The 23,470-nt window shown below is 33.7% G+C and overlaps 1 protein-coding gene across 5 annotated transcripts in view; it reads left to right on the forward strand.

The window, feature by feature from the left end:
• PCDH7 (protocadherin 7) overlaps nt 1-23,470 on the forward strand; it is a 454,602-nt gene that overhangs the window by 219,422 nt on the left and 211,710 nt on the right. For 3 of the 5 annotated variants that reach the window (XM_065907636.1, XM_065907639.1, XM_065907640.1), the window contains exon 2: nt 3,612-3,828. In XM_065907636.1, the coding sequence (XP_065763708.1) occupies nt 3,612-3,828 (217 nt within the window). The remainder of the gene's footprint in view (nt 1-3,611; nt 3,829-23,470) is intronic. The other 2 variants (XM_065907638.1, XM_065907641.1) reach the window with 1 other exon arrangement.

Here is a 23,470-nt window from a genome sequence, read left to right on the forward strand (position 1 = left end):
ACTTCTTTCTTGCATTACTTACTTAGTTTTCAAGCACATCTTCATTGTTTCAAAAAGCTGGGAAACTGACATGTTTCCTCAAGCCCTTCTGCTTTTTCCTGTTTGCATAGAAAATGAGTTTGGCTTTGCAAGACATGTCATTTGTCACCCTAGACAGAAAAGTCAAAAGCTCAAACACCTCAGGTCACTAGATATCTTCAAACCATACTTTTGTGTCTCAAGATGGAACCATGCTTCTGTGACTTTCCAGGGAAAGTCTATGAATACTTAGAGGACCATCTGGCTTCCTGAAGCAGTTTGACTTTCTGACCAAATATTTAACTGTAGGATTTCACCTTCCTCTCTGTGCCTCTCATCACCCTGAGAAATATTGGAAATTACTGATACTCAGTTCCACCCTGAATGTTGACTCATTGGGTTTAAGTTGAAGCCAGATATTGGCACTGTATTTTCTCACAAGTATTCTGGATGTTTCTAAGACACATCTAAATTTAGGAGTCACCACTTAAGCCACTCTGCTTCAGAGTATTAGTCATTACAAAATTCATTCTCTCTGTCACAGTTAACACAATGCTTATATTTCTGCTTTATTCAATATATCTCTGGTATGTAAATATTATATATTCTGTGGCATGACTTCTGCCATAAAGCCTATCTTCTCAATAGACCCAACCCATGGTGAAGGATGGTGTGTAAATACTTGTCTGTCTCCCTAACTGTCTGCCTATCTGTCTACTTTGTTATCTAAATCTGTAATACATGTCTGATTTATTACTGGAATTAAAACTTAGTTCTTGCATTAATAGGTTCTTTTTCAGAATTCAGAATTCTGTATTAATTTGGTTCACATTACCAACAAACAGTTTTCCACAGATTTTTATTTATTCAAAATTATCAAAGTAGAATTTGAGAGATAGTAATGTAGTATTTATATTGTATGTAGAATTCTATTGGAATTTTTTTAAATGCAGATAAATGATAGGGCATTTTATGATCCATTGGGTAATATTTTTTATTTCAGATTTTATTATGTCATTTTTCCATTCATTTAGATATGATTTTAAATGAAAAAACTTTTTATGCAAAAAGGAAGTATTAATGGATCTGAGCATTTTCTAGTGTATATATTGATCTTAGTATTTTAAAATTACAGCACTTTCATTCTATCATTAAACTTAATATGTAACCTACAGTAATTCATGGGGATTAAAATATTCACAGTTAAAGTAGGGTATAGAATCTAGAAAGTAAAATGCACAGATTCATAGAAGTTATTATATAATGCATGATAGAAAAAAGTTTCTGGACTTTTTTCTTGTAAATATAGCCTATCTCCTGTCTGTGATATTTTAGTATTACTTTTAGTAGAACCAGCATTTAAGCACAGATTATGAGATTAACACCTTCATTCAAACATCACTTTCTTTTTTATATAATAATGAACTGTTTTCTCTCATAATTTCTTATTTCTCTTTGTCAATCTATTAGCATAAGTTACTTATTTCTGTATTCATTTTGAACTTTCTCCTTGTATTAGTGGACTGATTCTAAAAGATTTGAGAATCATTAAAATAGAATTAAAAAGCCTTTGACCCTCTTTTATTTTTAAAGTGATTTTCTTAATCCATTGCTATGTCTTGAAGTGATAATATGTTTTCATGACCCATAGCATTATTTTCTAAATTCAGCATTGTCATTAAAATTTTATTGTTCAATATTATTTGCTAAGTGGCTTCTATGTGCAAAGCAATGTGGTTTTAGGGGACTGTCATTGATTCCATTTCTGAGGTGATACTGAACATAATTCACAGAGGGTTTGCAGTCAGTTGGGAGTGATAAATGGGAAAAAAAGAAAGAAAAATATGCACACATAAGATAAAGCATGCTAAATACAAATTGATTTCATATTTATTAATAAGTAAGGTAAAATATCACAATTATACTACTCTAAAGCAATGTGAGAATTAATAGTGAAAAAAGGAAAATGGTTCTAGAGACTTTGTTGCTAGTAAATTTTGGCCCATGGTGTGTGTGATGTTTATCCTAGTAATATTTTGTAATTATTTTAAAATACTGCAGTCCCAATTCAGGGAACCATTATAAAGAAGAGAACATCCTTTAAATATTTCCAACAGAATAACAGAATTCAGAATGTCTTAAAGTTTGATTTTGAATTAAATGGAAAAGTAGATTTTATAAAGACTATACACTCTAATAAGTACATTGAAGGAGAGGTACTTGGTTAGAAATATGAACAATAGACAATATTCCTGGCCAGTCCTCTCTCTGAGACAAAATAAAGGGAAGTTTTGTGGAAGTATGTGTTTGTCTCTAGTAAGACCAATTTATAAATTTTGGGAGAAATGTCACAGTTCTTAGCTTTCCCATTAATAGCCTATGATATGTAGATTAGACTTAACGTTTTAAAAAGTCTACTGGTTCCAGTTGTGATGGGTGATTTGTACCACTAACATGCAAATGTAAAAGTGCAGAAAAGGTTCTTTACCTTTCTCACTATTCTGGCAATATTAGTTTTATCTTTACATTAGAAAAAAAAAATCTGAGTTATAGGTTCAAAAATCTGTACATTTATGCCACTTTCAAGTCATATAAGATGTTAATGAATACAATGTTGCCAAGAATAATATGAAAGAGATATTATAGAACCTTTTATATTGGTTCTACCCCAAAATATTATGTGTACATATATCCCTGACAATGTATGGTGTTAATTTATTCCCTTAATGAGCCTAAAATGTTTCTGTTTTATTATGTAGTTACAATAACCTTTAAATTCCATGTATAGTAAGTATTCTATTAAGCCAACATTAGTAACATATTATATTGTGATGTACAATGGGTCATATTTGCAGTACTTTAAATACTACTTAAAGATGGTGTATGATGTTACTTTTTTGAGCAAATTGTGAATTAGTTGTAGTAAAAACACATAGAATTGAACTTTTTTAGTTTATTTTCAATTCCCTGATTAATGAAACTCTTGTCTATTATTTCAATACTACCCTTACACTTTTAGGGTCAATTTTAGGTAATATTTTTAATATGAATGAAGTGAGAAATGTATTCCAATCTGTTAGCACTTCATCTGAATTCTTATTTATCAGCTGTACTTTTAATAGTTGAAGTCAACTCCCAGAACACTTGATTTTAAAGCATCTCCTGTAAGGACAAAGTATTTAAAAATGGTCTTCTTATGATGGATTAGTTCTATATTTACTGCTTTCCAAAATCACTGACCCTTGTTTTTATGAGTCTGATGGTGAAAAATATGCTTGAAGCGAAGACTTCGGAGTAGAGAAGTGGTGACCGTGTGGAAGTACCATAGCAAATTTCAATGTGTGTTTCAGTACCACTGCTGTTTTCTGATCTCTGTTACAGAAAGGAATATTCAGCTTTTCCATAATAAAAGCTAAGCTCTCTGTGTTGCCTCAGAAAACAGAGTTAAGCTAGTACATTTCCACGTGTCACATCAACCATTCTGTATTGAATTAGTAGTCCGTCGGCCTTACTGTATGCAATTGATGTGTTTGTAAGATGAGACCATTTGCCACCTGCTACCTTAGTGACATTCAGAATCTCTTCTCTTGCAGCCGTTTCGTAGAGTGACGTTTTCTGTTGTGAGTCAGCCCCAGGACCCGCATCAGGGGTCCCTGCAGAGCTGCTATGACAGCGGGCTGGAGGAGTCGGAAACCCCAAGCAGTAAGAGCTCCTCGGGGCCGAGGCTGGGCGCCCTTCCACTCCCAGAGGACCACTATGAGAGGACCACGCCGGACGGCAGTGTTGGTGAGGCAGAGCATATGGAAAATGGTAGGGGCAAACACAGCATCCACACAGCTCACGCTAGCCAGCCGCGATAAGCAGGCTCTGGAAGGTCAGTCTAGAAGCAAGAGCCAGGAGCCGCCACCACACCTGTTTTCTCTGAAACAATCAATATTTGCTAAAGTATAGAAATGCCAAATAAAGGGACATAATTCTCCAGATTAAATTCACTGAACTTGCTCCATCATTTTAAACCAGACTGTCAGAAATAAACAGCTTGACAAATAAATCAGAGTAGTACCTGTTATGGGAAAAACTAAACTAGTATAATACCTAAACTATAGCCACGGAGAAAGGTCTTGTGCCACTGTTTTTTTTCTCTTCATTTTTGTCATGCAACTATTTCTTCAATTGTAACTGTCCAGTCTTGGGAAAAGGGAATGACAATAAACACACCTGGTTCTGTTCTTTCTTCTCCTAGGTATTAGAAAAGCACTTTCAAACCTCTCCTTTTCAAGCAATAACAGAAATGGAGTCAAAGGAGGGGAACAGTATCATATTATTTTCCAAAATACACTGTAAATGCTATTAGAACTCCCCTTTCATTTAATTATAAAGTTGTTTTCTCTCTCTCTCTCTCTCTCTTTTTTTTTTTTTTGCAAGGGAAAGGGAGGAAGGAGGATTACAGCACCCTATATTCTTATTCTATTGTGAGATGGTTCTCATAATTACCACAATTGGCCTGTGTACACTTTCCTTTCAGTTACAATGTTAGATCGCAAGCAGTACCTTTGACACTTTTCACATTTGTTTCTGTTCCCAAAGGTTGTAAGTAAATGCCTGAAGAATAGATTTATGTCAAATAATGGAGTGGTAAAGTTCTTGCTAACTTTATTATTTCATATGTAAGAAGAAACTTGGTTATATGCAGAGAGAGGAAAAGGAATCACACACATTTTTATCTCTAATGAAACCTTGAAGTGAATTTATGTCTTTCAATATACCATCCCCCAAGTGAAATCAGAAATTTTAACTTTTTGTTATATACCAGTTTCTTGAGTGACAATATGTAAATAGAACCTATTACTTTGTGAGAAAGTCTTTTTTTCTGGAAGTTTACATAGGAATATTAAAATCCAGCATTAGAGAGTAATGTATCATACATAACTCCAAATCAAATTATTGTTAAACTAAATCATGTAAAATAGTTATTTTTCCACATTGTTATCTGGCTAAGTAGATAATGATATCAGGGTCTGCTGATTGAAATCCTTCTTGATTAATTATCCAGATATTAAATGGCATTTGCCTTATGGCTATAAAGGCACGCTTATCTGTGTGTATGGTGGTGTGTGCTTATGTGGATGGGAGGTCGGTGTGGTTTTTTAAGAATTCCCTTTTTTATTTTTTTAGATTTTTTAAAATGCAATTTAAAATATAATTTTGATATATATGAATTGCAATGCTGATGAATGTATATTTAAGGCAAAATTTTTCAAAATCTTTGTAGAAAAATAAAAATTAAAGCAAAAATGCCACAAAATGTTTTATATATACACACACATACACCCACACACTCTAGGAAGGCAGGATTCATTTACTTTAAGGGCTTTACTATATCTGTATTACTTTTTTATGATATCGTATAGTTTTATATGTATTTTTAAAAGTACTTTCTCACTATAAACAACATACAGTATAATTAAATCTTTATTTTGGGGGTGTCAACTATCATTAACTTTATAATCATATTTTAATGTCAGTTTCTCTTTTCTGAGTTTAGGGAATTCAGTGCCATTAAAATAAGAAAGAAATAATGAATAATAAACATATTATATATGACAAATACACAGTGGTTACTTTTTAGGAAACATACATATCTTGGAAAACTTAAAAAGATGAGCTTGTTAAGAGGCTAGCAAGTTGACTGAGAAGCATTTCTCAAAGACTTTTAGTTATTATTTATGTTTTCAGTCTTGTCAACAGCCAAGGAACATAATCATGTAACTGATTTTTCCTGATTTTATGTGACTGACACTTGAAATTTGGAGTTTATATAACCGCTTGTCATCTGCTCAGTGTGATTCATGTTAGCCCTGATCTATAGGTAATGACAGAGGAGATGTGATTCACTTTGCGTGATCCAAATGTAGCAGTTGACATTTAAGAGTTCCGTTTGTGTTCATTTTCAGACTATTATCTAGTCGTAAAGTGTAGTTGTATTGCTTGAATTCTGGTAGTTTCATCTCCAATATTAATGGATCATTCTGACATAAATAGAATTGGAATTGAAACCTGTCAAATATTCATTTGTCACATTTAATTGGAATCCAGGTAATCTGCAGTGTTTTGCTTGGTTAGGTTTTAATCAGGATTTGTATTGGATTTTACATGAAAATGCCATTTTGGATGTTGTCCTAGTTCCTAACTATTATTACCTCAAATATTTTGAATTTTGAATTTTAACCTATAAGAATTTTAATCTATTAGAAACAATGCTCTTATAACTAATTCCTTGGATTAACTTTCATTGTAAAGTTTAGGAGATAATTTCCAGTGCAGTAACTTTATAATATTCCAGTGTGATGATGGAAACTGGGTATAAGTTGGTACAGCTAATGATAAAAATAGTCACAGATGCTGTAGTAAGGAAATAACCAAAATAGAGGAAAATTTCAGTACATGGATAGTGAAATGCACTCATGTTTTACAAAAGCTTTTATCTCTGCCTTCTATACTTTAGCATAACAAAATTTTATTAAGGGCTTATGGGTTAGTTCTCTTTTTAACAAGCTTTACACTATATTCCAAACCACATTAGTGCCAAATGATGAAGCTTTATTTTCTTATTAACTTAGGTAAAATAATCCAGTGTAAAAATAAACATAATTTCTTGAAAACAGAATTTATTCATTAAAATAAAACCCACCATTTTGATAATTTCAAACCTGAGGAAACATGAGTTTCTGGAAAGGAATAATGAAAGTTATACATAAAAATATTTTTTAAGAAAACCATCATGAATTATGCATTAATGAATGACAAATATCACTAACATATTTTTTAACTTAATATTATTATTTTTATTTCAAGCTGGTCTTTTGATAAGATTGGAGAAATTGGTTGTTATTTCATTAAAATGTGCTTATTGGAATCACATATTTTAAAATATAGAATCCATGGTAGGAAGTTAAGTAACGATGAACATTATTGATAAAATAATTTAATAAGTCAAGTGAAAACCAGATATTAGGCCTAAAAGCACAATCACATTCAAGGCAACCATTGATTATGCAAAGGTTTGCTCTTCTCTTAATTAGTAGTAGCCTTCAGACTTTCTCTTAGAATGGGGCTAATGAATTTAAGTCTGCTGTAAGTATTTATTTTGACCCCTGCCTTTGTGCCAAGGTCAACTTATTCTTTCAAAAGTCCTCCTGAATCATATTTTCAAGGCTAGTTTAGCTATGTATCACTGATCACATGATGAGTTTAACAACTCAGATATGGAAAACATCCAACTTAACCTCTAGTCATGATTTCCGTTTAGGATTGGGTAGGTCATTTACTTCTTTAGGATCTGTTTCTATCATCTGTAAGGCAAATAGCTAAATTAACTGTAAAATCATACACAGATCCAATAAACTGCAATTATTTTCTTACATCCAATTTTTCTTATATATTTTATTCTCCTGGACAGAAAGAGAACTTTGGATCTTTTAGTGGGATGGTGAGTGAATTTGATAATATGTAGTATAATATTGGTCAATCAGAAGTAATTCTAGGGCCTTCCTCACAACCCATATAACACATGTGCATTGTAGTAGTAGATAATGAATGTATTACATAAATCAAATAAATGAAAAGGGTCAAATGGCATGATTTCTGGCCAGGTACATGAAAAAGTTGGCCCAATAGTATGTCAATATGGGAGACAATTTTGGAGTCTCCCCAAATTGCTCTATCCAAGAGGCATTTATAGGCTCTGATCTGTCTCTGAGTACAGTGCCTCCAAAACCATTAATTTTGACTAAGTGATCTCATAATAGAATAGGCACATTTACTTTCTTACCTGACAGTGTAAACTTCGGTCAGAGTAAGAGTGAACAAAAGGTACAAAACAGTATGTGTTTTCCTCTAGTTAAACTTTCAGATAGTATAACATAGAAATAAATCAAAGTAAGAAAATAGCTGTTGATCCATAAGTCAGATTTTTAAAAGTTAAATGGTCTGAAATTTGCCCATCCTAACTGCCTAATTAATTTTATGACTCTTGATTCTCTCAAATATTTAAAGATAATTTTGGTTTTTAATATATTAATTTTTTAAATTTCCCACTTCCACACTCTTTATAGTCTATGTATAAGTTAGGCATAATTGTTTTATTCATTCTCCTCACTCCACATGCTTTAGTGTTTAGGGCACATTGTTCTTGAGGGTTGAAGCATGGTGCTTTCACTGTGAACCATTTCTGTATCTGACTTGGACTTTTCACATTGATTTCAGAACTAAATAACAGTATATCTGAAATGTCATTTGGGAATGAAGCACCATAGTTTTATGACCGAGGTCAACGAGAATAGACACTAAACTCATACCCTTGTGTGAGTTAAAGGACCCTCTACTTTCCACTTTTCTTTTACCTACCCAATTTTCAGCACTCATCGGTAAGATACTGTACTCTAGAAATTGTTGATTTTTGCTGTTTTCATTTAGATTGAATTAACAATGCTGTCTCTTCCAGTCTCCCAAAGACACTCATATTCTTGTTAATAACATATTCATAATACCACAAAACAAATGCCCTGCAATTTGTGTGTGTGTGTGTGTGTGTGTGTGGGAAAGAAACTAATATACCTTGGAAAGGATTCATTTTCTTGGTTTAGCATTTCACCCTGTCTAGTTACTAATGTCTGACTGTATTTTTTACATTTCTAGCCATCAGTAAAATTCTTTACCTCCCAAGGATCCCCAAGTCCACAGCCTTTCACTTCTGGAGGGTCCTATTTACTCCTCCTTCTTCATAGTAATTAGGGAAAGTGATAATAGAGATTATCTCTATGCAGTCTCAGCCAGTCAAGATGTATGCTGCAGCAGCCTTCTAGCTTTCCAGTAATGAGCAACACAATCTAAAAGAATCTAAAGAAGACATTGTCCTATAGACAATGTCCTACATTATGTATGTAATGTAGTAGACAGAACGTACTGGCTTAAAAAACAGGTTTGAAATCTAGGGACAATTAACATTAACAATGTTAATTAAATGACATTGATCTATTTGTTGTTGCTCAATCATTCAGTTGTGCCTGACTCTTTGCAACCCCGTGGACTGCAGCCTGCCAGACTGTCCTTACCTTCACTGTCTCTGCGGGTTTGCTCAAACTCCTGTTCATTGAGTCGGTGATGCCATCTAACCATCTCATCCTCTGTCACCTCCTTTTCCTCCTGACCTCAATCCTTCCTAGCATCAGGGTCTTTTCCAATGAGTCAGATCTTCGCATCAGATGGCCAAAGTATTAGTCTAATTAACATTGGTTTAAATCCTGATTTCCCGTTTTACTGTGTAATTTTCTGACATCTCATAGCCCCACTTTCTCCAATAATAAATCATAGGGAAGTGGAAGACACTAAGTGACATAGTAGCACTGAATAATGTATAAATAAATAATGAGTGCCAATAATTTTACTATATTAGTGATTGGACTATTTAGTACTATTATTTAAATAGTAGTAATAAAATAATTATGGTTATTATTAACTTTAGGTAGATTTGACATGACACAAAGGCTTGATCATGAAAGCATCAAAAATACTTACTCTCACAAAGATAGCATTCTGAAATGACTGGTAAGAATGATATTCTCATCTTTAATACTTCCCAGGTAATTTCTAATTTTTGTGGGATACCAAGGGATGACACCCAGGAGCACTAGCATTTAAACATATGAAGGATCTTAAAAGAGGGGAAAGAAAGTCTATCCTTTGGTATCAAATCAATCCAATTTTTTGTGCTCTCTGTCAATCAAGGTGAGAAGTCATTATCTCCCTGTATTCTCTAATCTCTTTTTTAATGTTTTTACATTTTGAAATGTAAAACAACCAGTTTTCCAGTTGAATGCATTATTCTGCAGGTATATACTTCCTTTTGAACTGCTTCAAAATATTCAAATTGACAGAGAAAATGAACAGAAAAGTGTCCAATTAGTATGCTTACCGAACTTCAACCCTTTCTTTTTAATCTCAGTATTAATAATTAACACTGATAAAATGTGTGGCTATATTACCCTTTTTATTCTAATTTTGTCTTTTAAAACTGGATCACTCTGCTGAACCTTTATGACATTTGAGGAGGGAATGAGCTCTCATCAAATCTCAAAGTGACTTTGGAGGTCAGTGGGCTCGTTGCCTCCAGACTCAAAGCATTTGCTTATCTGAATTTCAGCACACTTGTTAGATAATGAATTCTGGGTTTAGTTCCTTATTAAGTTAAGAAATAACCCCATATTTCTTGTATTCGTCTTTGTTTATACATTGTGTATATTTCTGTTTTTCCTATGATTTTTTTTCCCCTTGAGTTATGTATAAAATACTTGTTGCTGAAATGTCATGACACTTTAAGCATCCACTGTGTGATTAAAGGTACTATGGAACCTGGCTCTTAAAAGTATAGTTAGCTCTTAACCTCAGAGGTCAGTCCACTTATTGAGACTTTGTTTCATCTCTTATTCCTCTGTTAGGTTAAAGAAGTCACTATTGTTACTTCTATTGCAGGTTTTAATTTTTTTTTTTTTTTTTGGTAAGAAAAGCATTCTCTTATTAAGTAAAGTAAAACAGAGTAATATCCTCCTTGTCTCTTGTCTTTTAGTGGGTTAATTATATAGTGACAAAGCTGTGGTTATACATTTTGATCCAACAAACATGTACAAAAAGTAAAACATGGCCAAGACTTTCTAAGAAAGTAAAAGTGAATGACAATTTCTGCTTTTGTGGCGGGCATCTTTAGGTTGGGGATTTACAACCCTGATTTCAGTAGCTTCACTATGATGTGAAAGGAGAAAGCTCAGAGAAGCTCAGAGTGGTGTGAAGCAGAGAATGGAGTAGAAAATTATTCAGATGAAACAATTATAAATGCACTTACTGAAATTTTTACATTTTATAAATAATATTTTGGACTGGAAGAAGGCCAAAATTTATTTGCATTGTACCCTCTCTTTTTACCTACCTGTCTTCTACATAATTTAAAAATAAATACTTTATTGGCCCGGAAGCTTCATGTCAAGTCATGTGAAGTTAAACTCTCCATAATTAGTTCCAAAACTCTAGAATTTATCATTGATAGAAATTATCAGCATATGGTAAATCTAGATCTCATCTACAGAACAAATTACTCTTATGTCTCTTTTCTTTCCCTACTCATAAATGTGGACAGTTACTAAAAATATGTGTACTTTAAATAAAGCTTTTCAAACTTAATAAGATCCTGTAAATAATCTTTTGAAGTTCTTGGGATGTTTTTTCAGAAAACAAATTGTATTACTCAAATCAGATGATTACATTAGAGTAGACTGATTAGATTAGGCTTATTTTTTTGAAAACCAGATTCATTCCTTGAGTTGTGGCTGCCTATTGTTTGTGTAATTGCTATCTCAAGGTTCCAGTTAAGTATTTGGATGTTTGTCTTTATGTCACATTCACTTTCTATCTGAAATATAGATAATAGGCTGCCTTGATTTAAAATCTTGTTTCTGATTAAATTTTACTTAATTTATGCAGATGTATATTTTTTTGACATCAGTCTTATTATTTTGTATGCCTTCTGATCACTGAACCAGAAAGAATAAGTTCATTACAAAGTGAAAATAAAATGAAATACATGCACTTTTAAATTTAAATCCTTCAAAACAGATAGCTGCTAAAATGTGATAATCACAAGAGAAACTAAGTTTTGATATAGTATATTTAAAACAAATCTGCAAGGAGTGAAAAAAAATGTTTTGTTAATAAAAAAATAGAACAGTAGCCTATTGTTTGAAAATCATCTACTCATTCATTTTCATTGAGAAATACATCTTCTATGACTTTATTTCTGCTCTGAAATGCTCAGCATTTCCATTGTTGAGGTCATTGGTAGACCCACATATAATCTGACTGGTCTGCCTCTCTGAGGTTGCATTCCTGGGAGCCATAGCGCCCTATACTGAATTATGCACATTGTTTCTATTCAGGATGAAGTTGCATTTCACCAACCCAGTTTTTGCAGTAAAAGGTCATACAGCCATAGCTGAAATTTTATACAATGAACAGGGAATTTAGAGTATTATGAGAATTCAAGTTCAATAATTATTTCTTGAACATTTACTCTAATGCAAATTCCCATGAAAGATTCAAAGGTGAATGAGACATTCTCTTTGCCTTCTATGTGTCAAATATTGTGATGGAGAATTGTATGTACAGAGTATATTTTTAAAAGTAAAGTCATGAGAAGCTCTAGGTGAAAGGACTAAATGTTACCAGAATTAGAGGAGGGTATGAACTGGGGATATGAAAAACTTTAGCCAAGCTTTAAAGGATGGGTGAGCAGGAATTTGATAAATGGCAATATGAGTAAGGTTATAGGGAATAGTAAGTGACACCAAGGATATATCCTGAGATTGTGGGAAAACAGGGGTGCTATTTCCCAAGTTGGGAAAAATGGAAGAAATGGCACCTTTCCGGGAGGACAAGCTTGATTAAGACATGTTGGATTTAAGGTACCTTTGAAAAATTCAAATGATATCTAGCAGCCTATTGAAAATGTACTCCAGAAACTTGGGAGTAGAAATCAAGAGCAGAAATGCAACTTTAAGAGTCATTGGCACCCTGATGGTTATGAAACTTGGGGAATAGAAGTGACCATCAAGTAACTGACACCAGATAAGAGAGATCATACCCAGAATCTGAAAAAAGACTGAAATATAAGAGTATAATAGATAAGTAAGTTTCAGTAAAGGTGACTGAGGATACTTTAAAATAAATAAGTAAAACCAAACAGAGCACAGCAAACTAAGGAGAAATTTAGAATTAGGGTTGTACATCTAGAACCCTACACATAGATGTTTAAAAACTTTGTTGAATTTTGTTATATGGACTTGGAGCCCAGTGTTGCTGATAGAGATTCAGCAGAAGTGAGACAGCTGAGATAGCCAACGACCAGGAGATGTCGTGTAAGAGCACATTCGGCAATTATTTCCCCAGGTCAACAAGTCCATTATAAAGTCTTTGTCAGAGACAGGGGCATGGTTGCATCCTTCTATATCAATCTTAATAAATGTTTAACCAACTTATAATTTATGCCATGTTCATAATTTTTGTTGCTGTTTCTACAAAATTTTCCGAAAGTACAACAGAGTCTGAAATTTCTGTAATGATAGCTTTTGTTATCTTTCCTTGAGATCTAATAATTACTCTCTTAAGTGAATTTCGGCCTCTCATATAACTTCCATGCTTTATTTTATACTAGGTCACCATTTGTCCATCTCACTGGCTTGAAATTCAAATAATATCTAATTGCATTTTTGGTGAGATCCAATAATTGGTATCAAACATTTTTAGTCACCATCAAACACTTTTACTTATGATTATAGAATTCCTGACACTGTAATAGTGCTATCAGTTGCTAGTGGGCTTACACAAATAGATAAGCTTCAAAACAGAAAATAATGAAATAGAATTTGCACAAGGAATAAATTCAAATTGTATAGTAAAGGACTGTTCAGTTCCAGTCACAGAAATCCCATGTCAAAGATGCTTACCGCAGCTAGTACATCATGCAAGGGAAGAACAGCCTTCAAATGTATTATGTGTGAAAACTTACTAACAATGATTTGCTAGGCAGGTGTCACTTTTGATGTTGTTTTTTGTCTAAGAAAGGACAACTATCAATGTCACATAAATGTATTCTCCTTTCTCTGTGTTCATCATTGCTTTGTAGGAATTATACATAGGGACTACATTAATAAAACTAGTCTTCCATGCCAAGATCATCTAAGTAATTGCTGCTTAATAATTTCCCAATAAAAATTCAGCATCTATTTAACCATGCATACATTTATTTAGCTCATCAAAAACCTCTAGAAGTGTGCATTTGGGGGCCTGGCATATGTGCTCCCCATTGTCCTGTAGCATTGAATAGAATGTATGAAAGTGTAGTGTGTGTCGAGAGAAGATGACCTGTCTGGTGACTGAGTGGTCTCCACGTGGCACCTGGAAGATTTTTTCTAGATCCAAGTTTCGGTTTTACTTTTGTGCAGAATTGAACAGAGCCAAGGCAAATGCCAAACATTGTTGCAAGATCTTAATGTCAAACTGGTGTATTAGTTTATTAAATTTTGAACAGGAAAATATCCCATTGAAGAAATTGGAAAGGTCCCACTTCGTCTCCAAGCCAATATTCTTTATCTCTAAGGTGACCCAAGGAAAATCAGTGTACCTCTTAAAAGATTGCCTGGCGAGGATGGAATCAGAAGAGGAACTTTTTCGTCCAAACCCAGTGAGGCGGATGAGGTGTGTTGTAACCTGTCTGCAGTTGACTGAGATCTCCTGAGAAAAAAATTGCTTTGGTGCCCTAGATTCAGGGACTCTTTTAGAATATAAGGCACTAACTGCAATTCTGTGTCTCTAACTCGTAGTTGTTTTTGTTGTTGTTGTTGTTTTTCTCTTCTCTTTAGGGCTATTTCTTAGGGAAAAATTCTATTTAAAATATGCAAATGATTTTCTCAATATCAGCTATAGGCATGATTAAATGGCCAGACTTTGCTTCCCTCCTTTCTTCTGGTCCATTCTGTAAGATATCTTTGCATTATCCAAGCATTCAATTAATTATCCATCAATTTCATTGATGGATACTGGGCAGAGTTACTTGCTGTTCTCTTTAAGTAATACCTGATTCTCAACAAACTGTGTCATAAACATCTCACAGACTGATATGTAATTTTTGAAATTATTACTTATGTAGTCACAATTTCTCAGATAATTCTTGCCTAAAATAAACTCAATTTTCAATTATATAAGTATTTGAGAAAATTGAATTTAGGGCTCAATCTTTATTCTTTCCCTGCACTTTGGTCAAGGCAATGTTAATCATGCAATATCTTTGAGCAAGTGATTAGAAAGCAACATGTTCACATAGAACCATGTGTTATCAGAGTTTTTTCTTTTCCTCTTAAGCTTACTACCCTTTATTCAGTGTGGTCAGTTGTGCTCAGCCTTTACGAATTCAATTTTAAGAGGCACTTCTAGTTTCCTGGACAACATTGGTTCATCTCTTTTTCCTAGAATAATGAAGATCTAAAATCTAATTCTTGCCTATCTCAGCCCCAGTCTGTTTTTATCCTCTTTTGTGAAATCAAACCCATATGTTTTTCCTTTGCAGCCCATGTCTGAGTATTATCTATGTCCCCAGAATCAAGTAGCTATTAAATTAGTTCTATCAATTGTCTCTGGGCTTAGCAGTTCCCATGTGTGTTTTTCTCAAGTAGCCACATTTTATTTCAGGGCACAAAGTACGACTTCTGACTTGATTACTTAGCCTCTGGTTTTTATGTTTTAAGTTTTTGAAAATAGCAGGGAAAATGCATTACTCTTCTTTACCTTAATGAAAAGTTCTGAGCTCCTCTGACACTCATTTCATTTCTGAAGGAGGACTAGAGGACTGTCCCAGAGACTGACTCTGAGATTTTAATATTTTTCTTTATTTTATCCTTCTAATAGCCTTACTCCTTTGCCTCTCCCAACCACACCATCCTATGCACACGTTCTCCCTTCTAATATCTTACCTGTGACATTTTTGAGGATCAAATAATTCATTTTCTCTACCAAATGGCATTATTTGAGTCATTTCAGACTATCAAGGGGATGCTTTTTGGAAGCATCTGTTCCATAAATTTTCAGTTTTAAAATGTCCTTTTTAAACTTAGTTCTGCTGTGTTGTGGTATGCAGTACAATAGGTACATTTGCAAGGAATTGTTGCCAGAAGTTTAGGTCCTAGTTCAACCTCCATCATATTTTCAAGAAGGGAATCGAGACCAGTTCATATAATATCTCCTTCCCTTATAAAATGGAAACAACAATTATAATAATTATGGCCCTATCTTAAAGAGTTATTGTGCAGATATACATAAACATCTGTTTAGGCAGTTAGCATTTAATAAAATTCTAACAGATTACTGCTTCACTATGTTGATTTTTTAAAACATACCTTAAAATTTATTTCTAGTCTTATAGTCCTTTTTTTCTCCAAATCAAATCAGATCCACAGTATTTATATTTGTTAAATACATGATGTTTTCTTGCTTACAAAAATGTTCACTGGCCTCACTGGTATTTTGCCATTAAGGCAAGTAGTTTCCTGGCCCCTCTTGAATTCCTTATTCGTTTCCAAGGCTAGGAACACATGTCTCTCTATCCACTGTGAACAAATACCAGTGTTTATAACAAATAAAATTCTGTAAAATCATAGACAGAGAAAGCATATTAATAGTTTCACATTTATTTTCTTTGGCTATGTGACTTCTGTCTTTAAGAGACCTGCATATATTTTCCTGGATTTACTGTTAAGGAGAAGTAAATAACAGAAACCAGTAACTCACAGAGAAGTCATCAAATAATTATTAAAAATCATTCAGTGCCCAGTAGCAAAGTGGTTCCTAAAAGACTGAGATTACAGTCAATTCTCAAAAATTCATGGCAGTGAGATAAGCCTTGTAAAAATGATTGCCGGTCACAGAATGTAGATAGACTCTGCCAATTAGGTAGCAATTCATAACACTCATCCACATCTCATTTTAAACTGCTAATTAAACCAAATACATTTATAAATGTAGAAATCAACTTTTATGGGTATTTGGAGATAATTTTCAGATCACAGTATGAAACATCCCAGTTACAATACAGCTCAAACATAAAGGGCTGAAGGGACTTTAACGGGGCCAAGTCATCACAAAGTATGTCTAATGTCAGAGACAAATGAATTATAGATTCATTCGCTCCCTGTCACACTTACACACACACAGGGAGAAGCGCCAGAAAAGAGCAAATATAGCGTAAAGAGGACAATCTATCCATCAAGAAGAATGATGAACTCATATCTTTATTAAGTATCTAAAAATAAATGATAATAAGGGTGAGGAAAAATTGAAATAATAAATGAATACTTTTGCAGTAGACAGTTGCCCACCAGTCTCCGCCGTCCCTGGGGAGCCTGGCGGGCTGCCGTCTATGGGGTCGCACAGAGCCAGACACGACGGAAGCGACTTAGCAGCAGCAGCTGCAGTCATAACCTGAGGATTCTCTATATTCATTTGCTCCATAGAATTATCCTGAGGAAGGTAATATATGCATTTTATAAATGATGTAACTGAGATCTAAAATTATGGTTAATACCTGATAATACTAGGTGTTTAATATACACAGTAACTGTTATCATTTATTATTCTTGCTTTGTTACTATTAGCCCCATTCAAAGCTCAGGAAAACCTCTTGTAGCCATTAGAATTATTTCTATTTTAAAACATATTTAAGAAGGAAAAATTTAGGTTTCATTTTATACATATATGATATAAGCATTGCTGTATTATGCAGCTTTGACCAAATCACTGATCTTGTCATCTGAAGCAACCAGTAATTCATGGACTACCTACTTTTCAGGGACATTAAGGGGTTTCCCCTTTGTATTTACATGAATTATAAAAAACTGCACTTTTGTAATTATGTAATCACAGGGCATAAAAGTAGTATTATATGCCATATGCCATCTTCAGTACTACTCTACATTGTGACTTGGCATAAATGTTGATACCTAGGATCATAAGTGAAATAGTCATGTTCATATCACAAAAATTAAGATGTTAATACATTTTCCCCTTCAAAATACTAAGATAATAGATTCAATATAATGAGTTACTTGAAGAAATACAGTCTGTCCAAAATAGGGTGGGAATTAATACCAGGTGCTTTACTCACTGAGTAAACTAGAGAGTTATATTCTTTATGCCTGTATTTCGTTGGTAGTTCATTCTATACACACACACACACTTGTCTCCATTGGATCCTTCTGCCTAGGTAGGGAAGGTAATTCACTGAGTAGAATAATGCGTGTGTATAAGAAAGTACAACACTAAAAGCCTGCTTCTGGAGTTGGTCCCTTGACTCCCTAAGATTGTGGGAACAGAGCAATTAACTTTTTAATTATGCACACCATTCAATAAAGCAAGCATTAAAAAGATACTTAAAGTTTATTTAATACTTTAATGTTGTCTAAGTAATGTTGGAATTTTCAAAATAAGCAAAAAGCAAGCTAAATTTGTAAACTCTTAGAGAAATTTTCTTTCAAATATTCTTCGTTGTAGGGTAAATATAGGATAAACGCTTATATACCTATATCACTACATTCAGAACAACTAGACTGTGTTAATGGAGAAGGCAATGGCAACCCACTCCAGTACTCTTCCCTGGAAAATCCCATAGAAGGAGGAGCCTGGTGGGCTGCAGTCCATGGTGTCTCCAAGAGTCGGACATGACTGAGTGACTTCACTTTCACTTTTCACTCTCACGTGTTAGAGAAGGAAATGGCAACCCACTCCAGTGCTCTTGCCGGGAGAATCCCAGGGACGGCGGAGCCTGGTGGGCTGCCGTCTATGGGGACGCACAGAGTCTGATGTGACTGAAGCGACTTGGCAGCAGCAGCAGCAGACTCTGTTAAATAATAGAATTTTTATAGTACATAATTGAATTAGAAAATAGCTATTTCAGGACTGGGGCACACTTTAACTGCAACTTAAACCCCTGCCTCTCTAGGGATATTTATTTTGATTATGCCTATCAGCTGATCTAAATGATTGAATTTGCTCAAAGTACTTAAGAATAAGAAGCTTCCTTAGACACAGTAGCAAATTAAAATAAATTGAAAAATAATTTCAAAACCACTGTCATAAATAATAGGACATATATATCATCTGTACAAAAGATTTTTCAAGTCCCTTTTTCTCCAGTAGTATAGTTTATTAATTTTTTTTTTTTTTTAGTATTCAGGAGAAGACATGCCTTACAAACATAGATTGATAACACAATTGGTGCTAGCATTTAAGCTTTTGTAATTTTATTTTCATATTGAAAAGGAATATTGCTTTTTTATTTGACATATAGAATCACTTCATGTATTTAGGAACATGCAGAAAAGATAATGCATATTTCAGTGTGGGATTAAATGAAAATAATGTTTTCACTGAGAAGCTGGCATGTTTAGTTTGCTGATAATTGACCTAGTCATAAAGTAACTGAAAACCCCCATCTGCGCCTGCTGCTCATTTGTATTTATTATATATATTTTAGCATCAGTGCTAAGGCCTTCATTTCCTTTCCTGGGATGAAGGTAGGGCATTTCTGAAGTGGTTAAGGCAGTTCTGCCTAAATAGGGAAGAAAAGAACAGAAAATGTAATATAGCTAAATGGAGAGATGCCTGCCTCTGAGATCTTCTCGTTTTAGCAGCTTGAGAAATATTGGTACATGTTATTGCTCAGACACACGTTCTTTCTAAACAAAGGTTATTGCCATTGATTCCAAAGAGTAAAAGGATCCATTATAATATTTTTTGCACTTCATTTAGCTAGTGTCCTTATTGATTGGGCTTTATGAACTATCTACTTGTATACCTGATATGCCTTCCTAAACAATTTTGAAGACAGATATTTTATTTGGTGGCACAACATGTGGAGAATTTGACTTAGTTACTGTAATTTTTGGAAACTCATTCTGAAATTTATGAGCAAATTTTAAGAAGACTCAGCATTGCTCACCAAGGAAACAGATGCGCTCACACACACACACATGCATGACGCACCATCCTTGATAGGTTGGGCTAAGAAGCCTAAAGCACTTCTTGGAAATAATTTGAATAATAAACTATGCCTCCATAAAGACTCTATTTTGGAACTGTTCTATTAAAGTCAATAGTTTCATCATTTGCAAATTTGACAGCCTCCTACCATATAAGACTTTGATTATAAAAATAAGCAATACTCCTGTATTGAAGTAAGTTTATTAAATTGCAAATAGAAAACATGTAGAACAAGTGCCTTTACAATTTGTAATTGGAATATTTTCTCTGATTATTTAACATGGGAATTTTAAATTCAATATAATCCTTTAGGTAAAAACCAACAAAAGACTATAAGTTTAACTTAAGGCTATAGTTTTCTAATACCTTCTACTGCTTCCCACTGCCCCTGAATTACCCCCTTCCCCCACCAAGAATAAGATGTATACTTGTGTTTTTATAATATATGCTTAGGGAATTGTGCTGATTAAGTTAAAAGAGCTGCATTAAAGTATTTTAGAGTATTTCAGAGTTAGAGTATTTTAAAATATCGCTTTAAAGTAATTTCATTGGACCAAATATTTCATCATTTCAAAATATTTTTTACACCTTAAAGTCTAATTTTCCTTACAAGGAATTTTGTTTTATGATATAAACATAAAAATCCTTTGGGAGTACTTAGGCCTGACTCTGCCCATGCACAACAGGTCTCAACAAGAAGCTCTGCGCCCAGAGATAGATACTGACAGAGTTGGCATTTGACATTTCTGTTGGAAATATATGATAATCCGATGTAAATGTACCAGTCATTTATAATAACAATTTCAATATTGTGGTATATTAGGCTTCTCAAGCTCTTTCCCTCTTCACTGGAACCCAGCCATAACTCTGTCCTTGGCTTTTTCAGTGCTTGCTATAATAAAGTCCTTCTGACACTACTCATAATAAACCTTCATAGAGGCAGTCCAAGATAGACCCTACTGATAACTGAATTCTCTTTACTAGTGCATTGTATTCTTGTGAGATTCCATTCCTTTAGAGTTAAGGGTTTTTGCTGAAATAGTGTTTATTTATTTATATCACTGAACAGTCTCACTGCTATGACTAAGAAAATTGCTCCATAAAGTACTTGGTAATGTAAATGTGAGAATGAAAGTTATATATCTGGTGATTTATTAAATTTATGGCTTGTAGGAACACGACTGTCTCTATAAAGGAATCTAATATACACATTGGGGAATATTCTAGTAATGCCTTGTAAAAAAGGGATGGTGTTATAATTTGAAGTCTCAAAAGAATGAACCACTATAAAGGTTTGCTTTCAGCATTTGTAATCATATAGGGCCTGGCTTTGCAAATCTACATTTGATGGAGGAAAATTTAGAATACATAGTATCTTATTGCTCTTACACAGGATATAACTTTCTATGTACCTGTCTACTCTCAATGTATTTCCTTACCTGTTTCTTTTACTGACAGGAAATGGAAAGGTCCTTTGAGTTGGAAGTTTAATTGAGTTTGTGTTAGAGGAAAATTAGATCAGGGTTGATAAGCTCATGCCTAGAGTTTGAGGCCAGTGTTAACCCCAGAATGAAGAATTCTGGTGTGCAGGCAAGAGGGACTCAGGATTATAACCAGTTCTCTGAATCTGCATTTAGCATATTAAAATATGTTCAAACTATTTCTTCATCTCCCAGGAATTAAACTTAGTAGTTTTGGTCCACACTTTAAAAAGTGAATATTTCTTTTGTCTTGAACTTTCAGAAAACTTTTATCATCGTACTTTCTGAACTGCTTTTGACTGAAACTCTATTGAGAAATTCAGTGTATTTTGTCAGTAAAATTTTAACTTAAAAAATGGTGATTTCACTTTCTTCTTATAATGAGCTTCTATTAATTGACTGAATATTTTAAAGACTTGAGAAATTTAAGCAGAGAATATAAAAATTTTAAAGATTTTATTTCTATAAATGGAAAAGTATCTGACATATTTTGTGCATTATGTACATCTAGAGAAGGACACTAAGACAAAGATTTCAAAGATTTGGTTTCTTTTTACACAATACTCTTAAACTTAGCCAGGAAAAGTATCACTTAATTGAAAGATAAAAGAGCATATATGTGGCAGGGGAGAGAAAGAACAGGTTCTTCTCATACATTATCAGGTCCATATGCTGTTTATTAAATTTAATGCTGTGCAACTAATTCAGACAGCTGACTCAAATAAGAAATCAGCAACTTTGTGGAAATGCGAAAACATGTGCACATGCACCATTCTAATGCAGTTTTATCAGCTGTCAGATTTATCAAGAAGAAACCATATTTTATAGGCTTGAAATAAAACATTGTGAATTAATACATCCATAATGAAATAATATATATGCTTCGAGGGAATAGCGTTGCCCAAAGTTGCCATTTAAGTTCATGTAATTTAAATGACAGTATTGAAAAAAGGTGTTCTCATGTATTCACTGAATTCCAGCTTAGAACGTGTTGCCTACCTCTCAGGTTGTACACAAGTATGCTGAGAAGAAAATAATACACAGAAAAAGTTTTACTAAGCATCTGAGATGTTTTATAGTCAAAGAACAAGTTGTGTTTTAAAAATAAATTAAAATACATTAACTGTGCAGTGGGCAAAGTATTCCAAATGAAGGATAGAGTGAACAGACTGTTTTACTTTCCTTCCATTCCACAGATCTATGAATAATCATTCCTTGAGGTTTAAAATTATAAATAACAGTGCAGAATGGAGTTATTTCAACTTTACAAAGGAAATCATCCATTTTGTTTTCATTTTCATTTAGGTAAACTCAAAATGACTTAGCGTAGCTTCTGCTAAACTTATTCAAGACTAAAGCATTCTTGATCAAGAAAAAAAAAGTTTCTCAATTGTGAGTAGGTAACTACATTTATATGGCTAAATTCACACAGAATTGACAACTGTTGTTTGACTTGACAAAGTTAGAATATAGTAGTTGATACCAAGAGAGGGGAGGTAGTGAATAAAAAGTAAAGAAAAGAGAAATTTCAATGAAGAAACTGTATGCAAATAGTGCTATAGGGGAGAATGGTTAAATAGGGATATTTTGTCAGGGATATTTTATACCAAAGTTATCATCATCAGATGATTATGCTTATGTCCTACCTTCACATACATGCACATGAGACCTGAAAATGAAGATTAAAATTTATCATGTATATTTAATTTCAGCCATTAGTACAGTCATTTGTAAGTCCTGGATGATGAGTGCTTACTTACATGGAGTTAGACACCTATCTTTTTGGACATAGAGCTTTACTATCCATATTTACAAAGTCAGAATGTGAAAAGTTATAAAGTGAAGAGCTTGGTCTCATTTTTACAGTATATGTTTTTTACAACAAAATTCTCCTGAAAATAATTTTTAGAATTATTTGTATGTGCACTGAGTGTAATAAAATGTTGTATTTACTTATTTATAAAATATCCTACCTACTTGTGCTTCCAGAGGATTGAGATTATGTTTTTATGCTCTTTTTATCTCAGGCTACTAAGGCAGTGCCTGACAAAGACTAAATGTTTGCTGAATGAATTAAAGAATATATTAATATTCTCTGAGTCCAAGTCCAACCATAATTACCATTATTAGTTAGTTAGTTCAGTCACTCAGTCATGTCCGACTCTTTGTGACCCCATGAATTGCAGCATACCAGGTCTCCCTGTCTATCACCAACTACCGGAGTTTATTCAAACTCACATCCATCGAGTCGGTGATCCATCCAGCCATCTCATCCTCTGTCGTCCCCTTCTCCTCCTGCCCCCAATCCCTCCCAGCATCAGGGTCTTTTCCAATGAGTC

The sequence above is a fragment of the Muntiacus reevesi genome, chromosome 16 (genome assembly GCF_963930625.1).
Source record: "Muntiacus reevesi chromosome 16, mMunRee1.1, whole genome shotgun sequence".
Lineage (NCBI taxonomy): Eukaryota > Metazoa > Chordata > Mammalia > Artiodactyla > Cervidae > Muntiacus > Muntiacus reevesi.